The 16,102-nt window shown below is 43.7% G+C and overlaps 1 protein-coding gene across 1 annotated transcript; it reads right to left on the bottom strand.

Moving 5' to 3' along the window:
- Window positions 1-607: 607 nt before the first annotated feature.
- On the bottom strand, window positions 608-4,492 carry LOC139751753 (uncharacterized). Its single transcript, XM_071667303.1, has 3 exons — window positions 4,316-4,492; window positions 2,571-2,683; window positions 608-2,246 (listed from the first exon to the last, which is right to left on the bottom strand). The coding sequence occupies exons 1-3, from the start codon at window positions 4,359-4,361 to the stop codon at window positions 774-776; spliced, it is 1,632 nt and encodes a 543-aa protein (XP_071523404.1). The 5' UTR covers window positions 4,362-4,492; the 3' UTR covers window positions 608-773.
- Between the last annotated feature and the right edge of the window lie 11,610 nt (window positions 4,493-16,102).

The raw sequence follows: 16,102 nt of genomic DNA, 5'->3' as shown, positions 1-16,102 counted from the left end.
GTCGCGTTAAATGGTCACCGAGACGATGCAAATCACGATGAGGTCTTTAGAAATAAGAGATGAGCAGAAATTGGGTCTTGGGGCTATCAAACTTAACCCGATTGTGGTTTATCCCATTGGGACACCCTATTGAAGTCGTGTGTGTGTGTGTGTGTGTATAGAGGAAGTTGAGAGGAGACGCAGCTCGTGTAAGTATGATGGAAGAGCCCGAGGCTACACCGTGAGTGCAGAGTCACCTTGGGGGGGAGGCTGTATCATTGTCTGTTGAATAGGTCATCTATAACGCTCAGAGACTAGGAACTCTGTGTCGTTAAAAAAAAAGCAAATAAAAAGGACAGCTGGTCTAATCAAGCCTTCCCATAAGCCTGTGTCTGTGAAATTCAACCTTTATACAAGATTATGAATATAGACTTAACTACCGTAGGATCTTCGTAAGCTCCTGTGATCATACAGCAAGGACCTGGATCACATGACCAACTTTAGTGTTCATTAAAACCTTTCTTTTTTGGAGACCATAAACGTCTAGTTGGGATACCGTATCTTCTTGGTTCCGTGTGTGAGAATAACATCCACATAGGAATATAAACAAATAGAAAAACAGTTTACGAATAATTTCTTTATTTTGAATATAAAAAAGTCATAATCAAAAATTACGAAGCAAATAAATTATTTTTTGGAATAAATAAGGATATATATACAAACACCTTCCATCCTGTGAGGATGAAGGCAAACTGTACAAAATATAAATAATGATAAAGACGCCCCTAGCTGACTTAGTCTTCTTGCACGGCGTTTTCTAGGACACAGCGATAGTTGCCTTTGAGGAGGTCGTGCTCGAGGAAGCTGAAGGTCGAGACGGGGATGAAGGGGAAGCGCTTTAGGTCCAGGGATAACTTGGCAAGCGAGGAGAGAGCCACGAGGGAGGTAATAGCCCTTACAGTGAGAGACCCAGCGCCTAGGTAAATGGTAGTAAGGTTATGCAGGTTATTGTTTCTCAGTAGAGAGGTCATGACCTGGTCTGTGAGGGCGTCCTGGTTCACATCGAGCACCAGGTTCTCGAGGGATCTGTTGCCTCTGACCATCCGCTCCAAGAGAGCAGGTTGGATGAGGGAGCTCTGCAGTGTGAAGTCCTTCAACTCCGTCAGGACGTCCTTCTTCGTGTATGGCAGGCGGTCGCTCAGATTCGCCACGATGTTGACGTGCAGCATCGCAAGCCGTTGCAGGTGAGGGCATTCTTCCTGGATGGTTCTTATGGTGTCCAGTGAGATGGGATGGAAGGTGTAATCCTCGAACTCTATTTTCAGCTCCAGGAGGTTACTACCCAATGCCTTCACTGCGGATACAATGAGTTCTTCCGAGACGATTCTTAAGGTGAGAGACGAAAGCTCTCGAAATTCTGACAGGGCACCGAGGGATGCAAGATTTGTGTCGTGACCTTCGATCGTGAGTCTTTGTAATCTTGGACACGAAGTTGCCATGCTCTCCAGCGTTTCCCCCGAAGGGCGCCAGAGATCGATGGAAGAGAGGGCAGAGGAGAACTCAGGCCTGATCTTTTGAAGGAGGAGCAAAGTGTCGCTAATGGGACAGTTCCAGTAAGTGTACTGCATGTGACGAAGTTCTCGTAGCGAGTGTAGGAGCACCATGGCACCGCACACGGTCAGCATATGCGACTGAACTGAGAGGCTTCTCAACGACTTCAGTGCGACGGTCTGTACTTCAGTGATGTCTCCGCCGGTGCAGATGATATTGCCAAGCGTCACAAAGTCGTTATCTGTTCCTATAATCGCTTTGATCACTTCCTCGTCGGAGACGGCGCAGTTGTGGAGATGCAGGGAACGTAGGTTGCAAGGACGTTCTTGTAGGAGTTGCAGTACCTCTCTGCACAGATCCCCGGAAACCTGGATGACACTAATGTTTGGTGAGCGTCGAAGAATTTCTGACAGGAGGCCGTTCTCCATCCACACGCCCTCCAGTTGTAGGCTCTCTAAGCTGAACCTCTGCACTCCTTCCAGCTCCTGAAGGATACGCGCACAGTCTTCCTGTTCTAGTAGCACGTAGCGACCAGCGTTGGCCCCAGCTGTCAGGCTGATGTGAGACACGTCCATCAACAGATGGAGGAGAATAAGGGACATAACGCTTCTAGGATCTTCGATGTCTTGCGTGGAGGTGACTTCCCTCATGACGGAGGTCCTCACATCAAGCGGTAAGGACGACCGTAGGAGATGACACACGGTGTGCAAATCCTCCTGAAGCAGACAGAACAACATGGAATTAGCTCGATGTTAGATGACATATTCATGGGAAATCAAATGTCTTTAAACTATGCTCATTTTCTAAATATAATACGAAAGATATCACGATTAACAGTAAGCTTATGAATTCATCTTCTTTCGTGGAATATGAAACTGCGCTTGAGAGTGGAAATTCAGATTCAATGGGAAAAAGTACTCATGAGTAGAAATATACACATTTTTTCCCTTTGGGAGAGAGAGAGAGAGAGAGAGAGAGAGAGAGAGAGAGAGAGAGAGAGAGAGAGAGAGAGAGAGAGAGAGAGAGAGAAGCATCTTTACCTTGCAGTCTTCGAAGCTCTGGGAGGCCGTTCGGGAGACGATGGAGGCGAGGACCGCCTGACTCAAGCTCCGGAGAGGTAGAGGTTGGCTGTGTGGAGCGACGCGTCGCCAGCCTGGGGAAGATGACACGAATTTGAGTCGTCGTCGGAACACACACACATATGTGACCAACTTTCTGCAGAACATTCTACACCATATATATCTTTTTTTTATTCATATTTCTTTATAGCAGCCCATCTCTCTCTCTCTCTCTCTCTCTCTCTCTCTCTCTCTCTCTCTCTCTCTCTCTCTCTCTCTCTCATGAAACCTGTCTCACCTATCCCACCATAGTCCTGACGTAAGCAACATTATTCAGCATATCACCTGTAGAGCAACGCATTTTTAAGCCCTCCTAAGGATCGTGCTGGATCCGGTGAATGCTCAGCTCCTCACGGACCAACTCGTGAAGAGAGAGAAAAAAAATATATGTATAAGCGTCGAATCATAATCCCAGGGCAAATTACTTCAATCCTTTCATAAACATTCAAAAGCTACATGAAATGAGAATGATATTCAACTGCTTTTAAATCGGATTTAAGGAATTTCTAAGCCAATATAAAGATAGACTGAAGTTAATACCATAGAAATATTAACGTTTTCAATTTTTTTGTCAGCTTAACATAATTCTATCATATATATATATATATATATATATATATATATATATATATATATATATATATATATATATATCATGAGCATTTTGACGATGTTGTAACGAACAATTCAAACAAAAGTCAAACTTTTACGGTTGAAGTTATCATCCTTTAAGTCGATACATCAATATCCTTGACCCCTTTGAGGTCGATACAGATAATCAATTGGGAATGAGTCTTTGCAAAGTTGATAATTCATGGAGAAAAATTTTCGAAGCCTTATCTTTTTTTTTTAACTGAAATTATGACTGGCTGACGATTTACTGGATATCAAGATGATTCTAGCAAATATCGTTGAGTTCATTGATAATAATAATAATAATAATAATAATAATAATAATAATAATAATAATAATAAACAACTTGGCTTATGCATGACGAGCAAATGATATATTTCAGACTTGAAAGAAGTATTCAAAATCACATACTGGCTCACACACATCACGTAATGGGCGGTGTCGAGACCGCCTTTTCATAACTGCTGATTTCACCACCCATCTATCTATCTATCTATCTATCCAAGGTGCATACACTCATCTTACGCTCAGGTAAACAAGTACGACTAGTTGTCAAAAAAAAAAAATCCAGTGGTGTTCGCAATTTCTCGAAATCGGTGAGAATCAATCAGTTGGTCCCCATCATACGTAACACAGACACAAACCTAAAATTTTGGAGCCCATAGACCCACAATCATACACACAAACACACACACACATACCCGACGTGTGTCTGTGATGACACCCCACGACACATACATCTCCAGTGAAATAATACCCGCTTTCTTAGGCAATTTACTGAACATTCTCCTCAGCCGTACATAAGCGCACTTTATTTTCATAACATCCATGATGTTCTGCTAGGCTTTTTGAAGTTGTAATTTCTAACTTTTTGGACGGTGATAAGGCTCTGTGACCCTCTCAAAAAAAATTACTGGTGAGGAAACTTAACTACCCGTCAGCTCAAAAAGCGTCAAAGAAATTCCATGTATATCCATCCGTCTTTCACTCACAAGCAATAAAATCTGAACGTAAACTTCAAGAAAGTACTTACTGCATGTTGACTCTTCGCTGTTCTTGTCAACGTCACACACGAGCATGTTGATCAACACTTCAGTAGTCGCGTCACGTTATAACTTTTAAAATCTCAGGTCGTTTCTGGAGATTTCACTCCTAATATCACTTGCTTTGCCTGGTAAGCGTCTGTGGGTGTACTGACATTTAGCCTGCCAACCTCAGGTATATATACGTTTCCCGTGCGAGGAGGAGGGGCTTAGCGCCACCGGAGGGGAGGAGCCACGGGCTTGGAAGAGGGCGGAGCTACACGATGGAGGGAGAATATCACGGACCTTCTTGAGTTTATCTTATGAAACCTGCAATGCTAATTTTTGCCCTTAAACACTTGTCAGCTATCCCGATAACTTATTTTTCCCGTGTAGTTGTTATGTAAAAGTGCCTCAGATTGCTCAGGAGATGTTAGTACCAACCAGAAACAATAAACTTCTCAGATATTCGAAAAGGTAACATGAGAAGATGCGACAAGACGTTTTCGTGAGCAAGTCCTTTCCACCAGGATGAACTCTCAATGGCATAATCTATGAACAGTCAGCATTGTTAAATGTAATGGACGATTGCATATCCATGGAGGCGATGTCCACCAAATGCCTGATATAATATTCGTAAAGCATAACATAGGCAAATATAGACGCATAAATACATATATACAAGATACACACACACACACACACACACACACACATTCATACCTTCATACATACCCCATTCGTACCTATCTTATCTTTTGGCTTTCATATTCTCTAAAACAACTTATACACTGCATCAACACAACCAACACACTATATCCTTTCACATAACATACTCGAAACCAATATATACAACTGTGAAACACCTTACAACCTACATACAGCATCATATTTCACTACAATCAGAAGGCACACATCATACTTCACCCAAATGCCAATGTTACCTACTCTGCCAACCACTTTTTATAGACACTGGTTCAGTCCATTGAGAGCACGTCGCCCCCTGTGTACCACATTACTTCAAATTTGCTCTAGCCTGAGGCACGCCTCGCATCCCGCTGCATGTTCAGGCCCAGATCACTCTAACCACAAACCTCCAACTGTCTTACATTGTTTCAAACCTCATACACAAGCTTCAGTCCTGTGGAAGCTTGTGAGCCATTTCAACATGTGTTGTGTGTGTGGGGGGGGGGGGGTGAGGAAGAGACTTAAGTTTAAAGTCATAGTGTGCAGTTTTTTTGGGGGGGTGAAGACTCCTTTCTGAAGCGTTTCTTTCAGAGAGAGAGAGAGAGAGAGAGAGAGAGAGAGAGAGAGAGAGAGAGAGAGAGAGAGAGAGAGAGAGAGAGAGCATGCGTCTGTAGGTAGGTAGGTAGGTAGGTAGGTGGTGGCAGCGTCTGCCACGCGATCACGAACCTCTGGTAACAGCCTATTCATACATATCTCACCTCAGCCAGGGATGTCAAGGTTTGGCACATGTCCCGTCTTCCCATAGAGACACGTGTGTGTTTACATACAATATATCAGGATACTTAATTTTCAGATTATTCATATATCAACAAACATTTTATAGGAAAGCCCCAGAGTCCTTCCTGTGGTTTTCCCCTACCCATTTAACACGCCGTGGTTCAGCCCACTGACAGCACGTCGCCCCCTTTATACCACATCTCACCAATTCCTTCTATCCCATGCACCCCTCACATCCTCCTGCCTAATTAGACCGCGATAACTCAAAGCATCTTTCATTCCCTACTAGAGAGTGTATGTAGCGAAATAAAGATGCTGGCGTAGTGGAGATGTGTTTCTCGACACTGGAGGTGAAGATACGTTCTTGGAAGGTGAAGTAAATTAAGGTTCATGAAGGGTGTAGTGAGCATGAGGTTTTGGTGGTGCTTTCCTCCCGTAGCGCGCAGATGGTGGCGAATGAAAATGCGTGAGGAACACACACGACACACACACTCCTGCATTCGCTCGTCCAACGCTAGCAGGCCATATTCTAGCACGGCATCTAATTTCTACACCTTCTTTTCATGAATACTAATAACGAGAGAAAGAAATAATGAGTCTACAGTTACTTTCTTCAGAGAGAGAGAGAGAGAGAGAGAGAGAGAGAGAGAGAGAGAGAGAGAGAGAGAGAGAGAGAGAGAGAGAGACCACATCGCGATCTCGACGGACGGACGGACGCGTTCGTGCACTCAAGTTGCACCGACGCCCGACGATGACACCACAACCTTAGGAGTTGGGAGTCTTCCCTCCTCCCTCTGGCTGAGCCTTCCCCTTTGGGCCACCTCATCTCCTCCTCCTCCCCCCAAAAAAGGAGGGGAGAGGGAGTAAGTTAATCTCCCACGTCCGTAAACTCACTCTGCGGGCCGACTACTGGCGCACAGCGACGCTGAAAATATAGGTTGCTCATTTGACTGGTCGCTTGGAGCCAATGGGTCTGAGAGTCTGACTCTGAGGCATAAGGCACGTTCAATGCGCCAGACTACGTAAGGTAAATTTCTTCGAATGGAGATGTATGTCTGTATGTTTCTCTATTTATTTCATAAAGTTCAAATCAGATTTCTCTCTCTCTCTCTCTCTCTCTCTCTCTCTCTATATATATATATATATATATATATATATACATATCTTGCTGGTATTTAGTATCTGTGTGTGTGTGTGTGTGTGTGTGTGTGTGTGTGTGTGTGTGTGTGTGTGTGTACAAAGGAGTGTGTGACTCGTGTTTGTCTGGGTAGTGTAGTTTCTCGTGTATGCCTGGTGGACTGGAGTATCAGACTGACTTAAGAAGTCGGTTGTTATATGTTTGTCGGGCTTTTTCAGTGTGAATGTGTTCTGTCCGTGTTCTATTTGTAGGGGGAGGAGGAGGAAGGGTTGGGGGGGATATGTGTGTAAAGGTTACTGAAGAGGGAGGAAGGGTAAGCTAGTTATCTTCACTTGGGGGTTCGTGGCTAGTTACAGAGTGGTTTGGGTTGGAGGGGGTTTAGTGCTGTTGCATAGAAGGTGAATGCTGAAGCATGTTGAGATGGGACTATATTGGGATGATCTTTGCTTCACTGCGAAGGCGATGAATTTTGTGCTTTGCTACGGAGCCGGTGATTGTATTCTGAGTGTACTAGTTTGCGTGGTGTGCAGCTCTGTTATAGTGGGCTTCGTAGTTTGTGTACTGCTTTTGTGTTGAGCGCTAGTGGTGTGCGGAGTGAATGTCACATGTGTGTGTGTCATATGCTATGCCTAGTGCCGCGTGAGTTTTGTTCAGTGGAAGTGACTGTCCATTCAAGGCGATTGGAGGGTGTGAGTTGAATCTGCATCTGTCTGTGGGGTTAAAAGAGTGACTGAAGACTTCTGTGGAGATGAGGACATTCTTGTAGTGTGTGAGCCACTGTTCCTTATGTATAAGGCAGTGTTGCATGTTAGATGTTGTTAATGTGGCTTTTGTTACTGGACTTTAGCAATCCCAACGTAATGGTATGTCCAAATACTTGTAGTTTCTGGATGTCTCCCACCTGGCATATCGTCTCTTAATCATATATATTAATCACAGGGGTCGTAACAACGTCTGCCGTGTTTGGGAGTGACTGAAGCATCTTACAATTACTAAAAGCCTTTTCAAAGAAGGTCATCAGGGCCCGAAAATCAAAATAATCCCACGAAGACCAAGATATTTCTTACTTACATCCTATTTTCGTTCACAAATATGATGATTCGAAGAATCACATCGAGAATATATTCTATACATAGATTCAGATCCGAGATGAGACATACTCGCTATCTCTAAGAAAAAGAAAGATGAAAAAAAAATAAGCGTTAAAAGGGCAACGTTGCGGACAGAATCCAAATCTCATATCTACGTGTGCGTTGAGCGAGCCGGAGTCTTGCAAGTCGAGGCTTCATAAGGTCGTGTTGGCTGGTGGGGCACCACCGCTCATGACTGCACCTGCACCAGCTTAATGTAAACCAACCCGGACGTATCCCTCGTCTATGAAGCAATATCGATGTTTACCACGAGTAAGCCAATGTAGCTATAATATATATATATATATATATATATATATATATATATATATATATATATATATATATATATATATATATATATATATATATATATATGGACACCTAAATACCCTTTTTTTCAGAGTCAGTGACCAAGGTGTGGGTCTATATATATATATATATATATATATATATATATATATATATATATATATATAGCTTCTAATGCTGGTATTAATGGTCGTATCGTTACTTAACGAGTACCTGAACTATACGTTGTGGGGTTATATGGTTATCAACGACTGAATCTATTTAAGTGAGACTCCGACCCATACATCAAAATTGTAAATGTATAGAAATACTGACGACGGGAAACGGACACATCACAAGTCCACATCAAAGCCTTAATCGAAAATATCAAGAGGGTAAATGAAAGGTTATAAGAAGAGACGAGAAGTATTGAAGGATTCTGGAGGAATGAAAAACCTGTCTTTTAAAAAGTGCCCAGTCACAGTTATTGGGAAAGACATGAGGGGGGGGGGGGGGGGGGGGTAGAGAATTCCAAAGGTCCGAGACGTTGGGAAAGAAAAAGTTATCAAAACGGCCCACTCTTTAGTTGCCAACGGCCACACGGTAATCATACGACCCAACAGCTTGCCGAGTATTGCGTGGTCTAGCTAATGAGGAGGGCAAACAAGCAGCCAGCTGTTAGGAACAAAAGCCAAAGTCATACCTATGGAAAAGGGAAAAGTGAACCAACGTTGCGGCGTACGGCGAGGCAAGTTTTGAAGTTAGCCTGGGAGAGTTAACAAAACTGACGGCTTTCAATTCAACCATGTCAAGTAAGGAAGTAAATCTAGAACCATCCCAAATGTGGTAGCAGAACTCCATACAAGGACAGATCCATCCTTCGTATAAATGATGAAACTGTTAGAAGAAAAGAGATTTCGATATCTAAACAGGACTCCCAATGAGGCTGACCTCACTATTTCCGTAATGTCAGTTTTCCAAGATAACGTTGATATTACAGTACAACGTAGAACGTTTACTGCGTCAAGAGGTGAAGATACATTTCTAACAAAGGGTGAAAGGTGTGAGGAATTGTGGATCGAGAGATGGGCGGAAACTGGGCCTTGGAGGCATTAAACTTTACGGGACTTCGTCTACCTCAATGCGATACCTTGTCCAAGTCTGAATTTACAGAGGAAGTTGTGTCGAGACGAGATCGAGTGAGAGAAGGAGCAGAGTGGAACGATGTGGAGAAAATGCAGCGTTGAATCGTCAGCATATGAGTGCATTTGGTTATCTTTAGAAGAAAGCAAATCGTTGATAATGAAGGGGGGTTGGGGGTGGAATAAATGTGTAGGAGACGGGAAAGCACCTTGAGGAACACCACTGTTGATGGAGAATGGGGTAGTTAGTCGCTACACACGTACTAAATGGGCCAGTAAACAAGAAAATGCAAACATCTGTAAAACATACACAATTCCTTTCTTGTTTACCGCTGAAATGTGATGCATGGAGTGTGAAGATTCTGTTGAGTTTAATGGCTACTAGATACTGAAGATCATGAAGCCGAAATCCACATCATATGTTTATTCGTAAAGCTAAGGTGAGGTGAACGAGTGAACCAGGGTTTGGTGAGGGGCTGACCCTGGGTGAATAAGGTGAAGGGTTGATCTCGGATTAGGCGTAAGGTTGACCCTGAGTGAAGCGTATGGATGACCCAGTATAAGGAAGACCAAACTTCCATGACTCTCTTCTAGTCATAGGCTAGAACAGAGTAAGGCAAGGGATCAGTGATCAAGACAGCTCTTCCTCTTTACAAAAAAACGCTGGAAGAAAAAAAATAACTTCCAATATGTTATCGCATGACGACAGGCCCTTACATGGAGGCTGTCAAGATATACAAGACGAACAGCAACCAATGCTCCGCAAGATGAGGTCAGCAACCACAACCAGCGACCACCTCTGGTCGACCTTAAAGCAAGAAGATTAGCAAAAGGAACAACGCATAAAATACTCGAAATGTAGGAACAGAATCAGCCTTTTCGAAGCCCGTACCGGAAACAACCAGAACCACAGAGACAGAATATTCGAGCATTCTAGAACGATTAGAACTGATTTCTCACGGAAATATACGGACATGATAAACTGGGATTGCTAGAAGATAGTTGCTGAAGCTTAATACAAGCGCCAAAGGTGATATCTTTTTTCTTTTCTCTGAGGTGTTGCTGCTAGACTGTAATTAAGGCTATCAAACAGCTGAAGTCGTCCAGCCAGGATACACAAAACTCTACACGAGGATTGAACCAGTGCGATACCAGCACACGCGTGTGTCCGGGTTGCAGGAATTCCCAACCTAAAAACAAAAGCAGGGGGCCTTGATCTCGACGCCTTCGCTCTGGGATACCATCGAAATCAACAGAGTTCCTAACAGAAACAGAGTCTAGCAACGCCTAAGGAACGTCTAGACCCTTCCCAAAACCGAGGGGGATTTCGTCGAGTACGACTTCTTCAAAGCCGGACGTTAAGCCTAGCTCTTGCTCAGTCACGAGTGTCGCGTCATGCCGGACCTGCGAGTCCGTGAGTGACTACTTGTTATAGGTGATCAATAGGCGGCACGTGGGCCGTAGGCAATAAGGCTGCCGAGGCATGAGGGCAGCAAGCGATGTGGACGCGTGTGGGTCTCGGCTTTGGCTTGGGAGTGTGAGAGCACAAGTGTGTGTGTGTGTGTATATATATATATATATATATATATATATATATATATATATATATATATATATATATATATATATATATATATATATATTATCTATTTATTCATCTATATTATCTATTCATTCATCTATCATACTTAGTCGCTATATCCCGCGTTAGCGAGGTAGCGCAAGGAAACAGACGAGAGTGGCCCAATCCACCCACATACACATGTATATACATAAACGCCCACACATGCCTACACACTTCAACGTATACATACATATACATACACAGGCACATATATATATACAGACATGTACACATTCACACTTGCTGCCTTCATCCATTCCCGTCGCCACCCCGCCACACATGAAACAGCATCCCCCCCCCCCGCACTTTATTTACCTCCTTCCATAACATTCTCGTATTCTCCCTATAATTTAATGATACTCTCTCACCCCAACTCTCATTTGCCCTCTATTTCACCTCTTGCACCTTTCTCTTGACCTCCTACCTCTCTTTTATACACTACTTCTCTGTAAAAATCGTCCAAACGCCTCTCGCTCTCTCTTTCACTATCAAACTTACTTCTTCATCCCACCACTCACCATCTTTCTAATAATTTACTGGTTTTTATCCGAGAACCAAAAAATATAAAGTCCAATTCATTATCATACATTTAGCCAAATACAGGTGAAGTGCGATTCGACTTTCAAAAATCCATATCAGAAATATAAAGTTAATATCTGAAATCTAACGAATATCCAATTCATCTTATAAAGTTCACACACCGAACATCACAGTTTGCTACAAAACATAAAGACTCTAGTTCCACCATAAGCACATCCCTTCGTCAATGTAAATCTAAGAATATGATAAAGACAACACACTTGACGAAGAAGTAGTTAGCTTTACATGCTGAACATAGACTACACTTCAGGGTAGGTTAGACCTGTAATGTAAACATTCCGAGTGATAAGAGTGATGCATAAGCATGATATCTTCATTTATATATATATATATATATATATATATATATATATATATATATATATATATATATATATATATATATATATATATATATTGGAAAGGATCACAATTTTGCGCGTGATCAAGATATTCCTATGAGTCCACGGGGAAAATGAAACACGAAAAGTTCCCAAGTGCACTTTCGCGTAATAATCACATCATCAGGGGAGACACAAGAGAAGAAATATAACGGTCAGTTGATATACATTGAAGAGACGAAGCTAGGACGCCATTTGGTAAACATGTGATTGTCCAAAACATGTTTTTTTTTTTTTTTTGGATTATAATCCATTTCAAGAGTCACAGGTGAGAGGTTAGGGTAACTGATAATAATCATCTTGGACTTCGTTCTCCGAAGGTAGGGGCCTTGAGGGGCGTGGAGAGTAAGGAATGCTGGTGACATCAGGATAATCCTGATGGCAATGAGATGGTCACTAAGGCCACCTTCATCGCTTAATCTGAGCCACATGTACGGTACAAAAGTGCCACGTGAGAGAAGACGGCTCAGAGAGAGAGAGAGGTGACGGACCGTGTGTGTCCATCAGAAGGATGACAGAGCGCAGACTCACGTCAAAGGGGAGGTGGAGTCGGGTTGACTACCCACGTGAGGCAGTGCACCTCAGGTAAGGAGGTAGGTGTCAAGTGTTGGACCCACGTGCGGCGCGGTCCATTGGAAGAGACGGATTCTAGGTGAGGGAAGGGAGGGAACTCAACACCTTCCTGGGTGAGGGAAGGGAGGGAGCTCAACACCTTCCTGGGTGAGGGAAGAGAGGTTCCTCAACACCTCCTGGGTGAGGGATGGGAGAGTCCTTAACACCCTCAGAGTGTGGGAAAGGAAGGAACTCTCCAACATCCTCCGGGTGTGGGAAGGAAGGGAGCTCATCACCTTCTGGGTGAGGGAAGGGAAGGAATTCAACAACTCTAGGTGAGAGAAGGGAGAATTTTCAACACCTGGGCGAAAGAGATGGTCCTCAACACCCTTTGGGTGAGGGAAGAGAGACAACTCAACACCCCCTGGGTGAGGGAACTCAACACCTTCCTGGGTAAGAGATGGGAGGGAACTCAACACCTTCCTGGGTAAGAGATGGGAGGGAACTCAACACCTTCCTGGGTAAGAGATGGGAGGGAACTCAACACCCTCCTGGGCAAGAGATGGGAGGGAACTCAACACCTTCCTGGGTAAGAGATGGGAGGGAACTCAACACCTTCTTGGGTAAGAGATGGGAGGGAATTCAACACCTTCCTGGGTACGAGCTGGATGGAACTCAACACCTTCCTGTGTACGAGCTGGCAGGGAACTCTACACCAACTGGATGAGGGGGAAGACGAGTCTTAAGAGGTGTATATGTAAGGAAGACACGTGTATGACTACTACATCTACGGCTATGTGTCTACCATCACCAGGATTATGGGATCACGCTACCCCCATGCGTGGCCGCGAAGCTGTCTGGTGTTGGTTGGTTACGAGGCCGAGCAGGGAAGTACTTACGTACCTACCTAAGTGTACTTACGCATCACCCCACGTGTACCTACGCACCTACCTACGAGTGCCTACACATCAACCTACGCGTACCTACGTACCTACCTACGAGAACCTACACACCTACCTATGTGTACCTCTGTACCTACCTACGTGTACCTATTTACCTACCTATGTGTACCTACGTACCTACCTACGAGTACATACACATCAACCTACGTGTACCTACGGATCTACCTGTACGTACCTACGTACCTAACTACGTGTATCTACCTAAGTGTACCTACGCACCTACCTACGAGTACCTTGCTTGATGAATAAGACTACAAGATCTATAAGAGTATAAGATATACACTGTAAACTACCAGAATACCCCAAAATGTTTCAAAGAAGTTTACCAAGAAACTTACGTTTTCTATTTCAAGATCGAGGCATTACCAGACCATTCTTCCTTGCCCTAAGACTCTACTATAACACCTTAAATGCCAGCGGATCAAGTGAAAGGGAGTCAAAGATCAGAGAGTCTATACTATTCGGTAGATCATCTTTCACAGTGGACATGGAAATGGTGTACTTTATATGAACGACATAACAAGGACCATATACACACAGAAGGGGTCATCTATAACAGATAAAGCGCGTATGATCTTTACAAATGATCTCGAACACCTGAAGGTGTCCAATTCTCTATCCCCCCCTTCGAATGGTGGATATAACTTGACCCTAACCGTCTTAATACTGATCCCCCTGGCAATCGACGGACCTATAACTCTTCATAAAACGAGTCAACCAAACGCCTGATTTGGAGTGGACTCTTTACTCAATGACCTGCAGTCGTTGATAATCACACACACACACACACACACACACACACACACACACACAATAACCATGGAACTTATTTTCTGTAAACATCAACGAACCTTGCGTAACAAAGTAGATGGACGAAGCGATAATGCTGGGGGGGTCTCCATCACTTGTACTTAGGTCTACAAGATTTCTATGGTTCGACCTAGGCTTGGCGCCAAGGTAGTGTCTGATCTGGGATTTGCGGGCAGAGTAGGGCGTCGTCCTAGCCCTAGTGGCAGTGCACGGCGTCGATTTGGGATTAGGGCAGTGTAGGGCATTGACTTAGGCTCAGTGGCAGTGTGGGACATTCACCTTGGCTTTGGGAGCCAAGAGTGGACCATCCACCTTGTCAAGTGTTTGGACGGCTTTAACATCAAACCTAATCATAATCTTTTCTCAACATAATTCAATGATTAAACTGGATATGTTTGCCCTTTATTTGTTCAAATAAAGAATGGAACAAAATGTTCAGAATCTATCGATCTACTCGAAGCTTTTTATCCATCCTAAGCTGCATTTCTGCGAGATGAATGAAATGAAAGTATGCTAAGTCTGGATACCTCTGGTAAGGCCTGCTACTATTTAATCCTTAAATTCTGGATACCTTTGGTAAGACCTGCTACTATTCAATCCTTAAATTCTTTTTCTAAAGAACATTTAGGATATTCAGTCGAGATGGCTAAGTTCCATTGGAGTCAGGTTAGCAGCAGATGATGTCGAACCCCACGTGGCGTATACACATATTAGCTCATGACTCGATGCACTTGGTGGGGGCCGTATTGACGTCATACACCAACATTATTAACTTTTTTTCTCCCTCCCTCCCTCTGCTGCTCACGGGCCCGTAACACGTGACGCAACCAGCTCACCCAGGATGAAAAAGACCTGATGGTCTGTAACGAGATAACCACCTGGAGGAGGCGAGTGCTCAAACATTGCCAAACAGGTGGTAGTAAACAAACAGGCCAGAAGGAACCGTGTTAATTTATGGCGTTGTCAAGCGGACAATTCCACTGAACAGAGTGTATTCGTGAGAAAGATCTTCCTAAGTATGACACTTTTCTACTTATGACTTAAAGGATCCCTACGTTACACTAAACCTTTATTAATAACATGGTCTTCGACGCAGGAGGACAGTTTTAAGCCTTTCTTTAGGTATTACGTGTTTTCAGCGCTCATCGTGTTCAGCGCTCATTGTGTTCAGCGCTCATCAAAATACTCCCGTTTTAAGTCCAGTTCTGATTCTCTTGTCCTTCATTCATGCCAGAGGACATTCCCAAGAGCGGACGACCGTGTCTAGGTCACAGGCACACACGGCTGGGTTGCCGAGACAGAAGACTACATTTTGGACATCGGCTGATAAAATCACTTCGAAGTATTGATGGGACATTCGGAACACACTCTTGATTATCCTTACAATCTCGAATCATTAATCTTACAATATCTCTGTTATGTACATTGAAGAACGTGTGGAAGGCGAGAACGTTATCTCGGAGAGCAAAACTGGGTATGTTTGAAGGAATAGTGTGGTGTCCACAATGTTATATGGTTGCCAGGCATGGGAAATAGATAGGGTTGTGTGGAGGAGGGGTGGATGTGTTGGAAATGAGATGTTTGAGGACAATATGTGGTGTGAGGTGGTGGTCTGATCGAGTAAGTAATGAAAGGGTAAGAGAGAGAGGGTAAGAGAGATGTGTGGTAATAAAAAGAGTGTGGTTGAGAGAGCAGAAGGGGGAAT

This window comes from Panulirus ornatus, chromosome 12, assembly GCF_036320965.1.
Source record: "Panulirus ornatus isolate Po-2019 chromosome 12, ASM3632096v1, whole genome shotgun sequence".
NCBI lineage: Eukaryota > Metazoa > Arthropoda > Malacostraca > Decapoda > Palinuridae > Panulirus > Panulirus ornatus.
Note: the sequence above shows the minus strand (reverse complement) of the source record. Positions and strands in the feature narration are given on the sequence as shown.

Coding starts and splice junctions, on each gene's coding strand:
- LOC139751753 (XM_071667303.1), bottom strand. CDS start 4,361: ATGCTCGTGTGTGACGTTGACAAGAACAGCGAAGAGTCAACATGCA. Junction 2,684..4,315: donor CAGCGAAGAGTCAACATGCA/GTAAGTACTTTC, acceptor CATCTTCCCCAG/GCTGGCGACGCGTCGCTCCA. Junction 2,247..2,570: donor AGAGCTTCGAAGACTGCAAG/GTAAAGATGCTT, acceptor TGTCTGCTTCAG/GAGGATTTGCACACCGTGTG.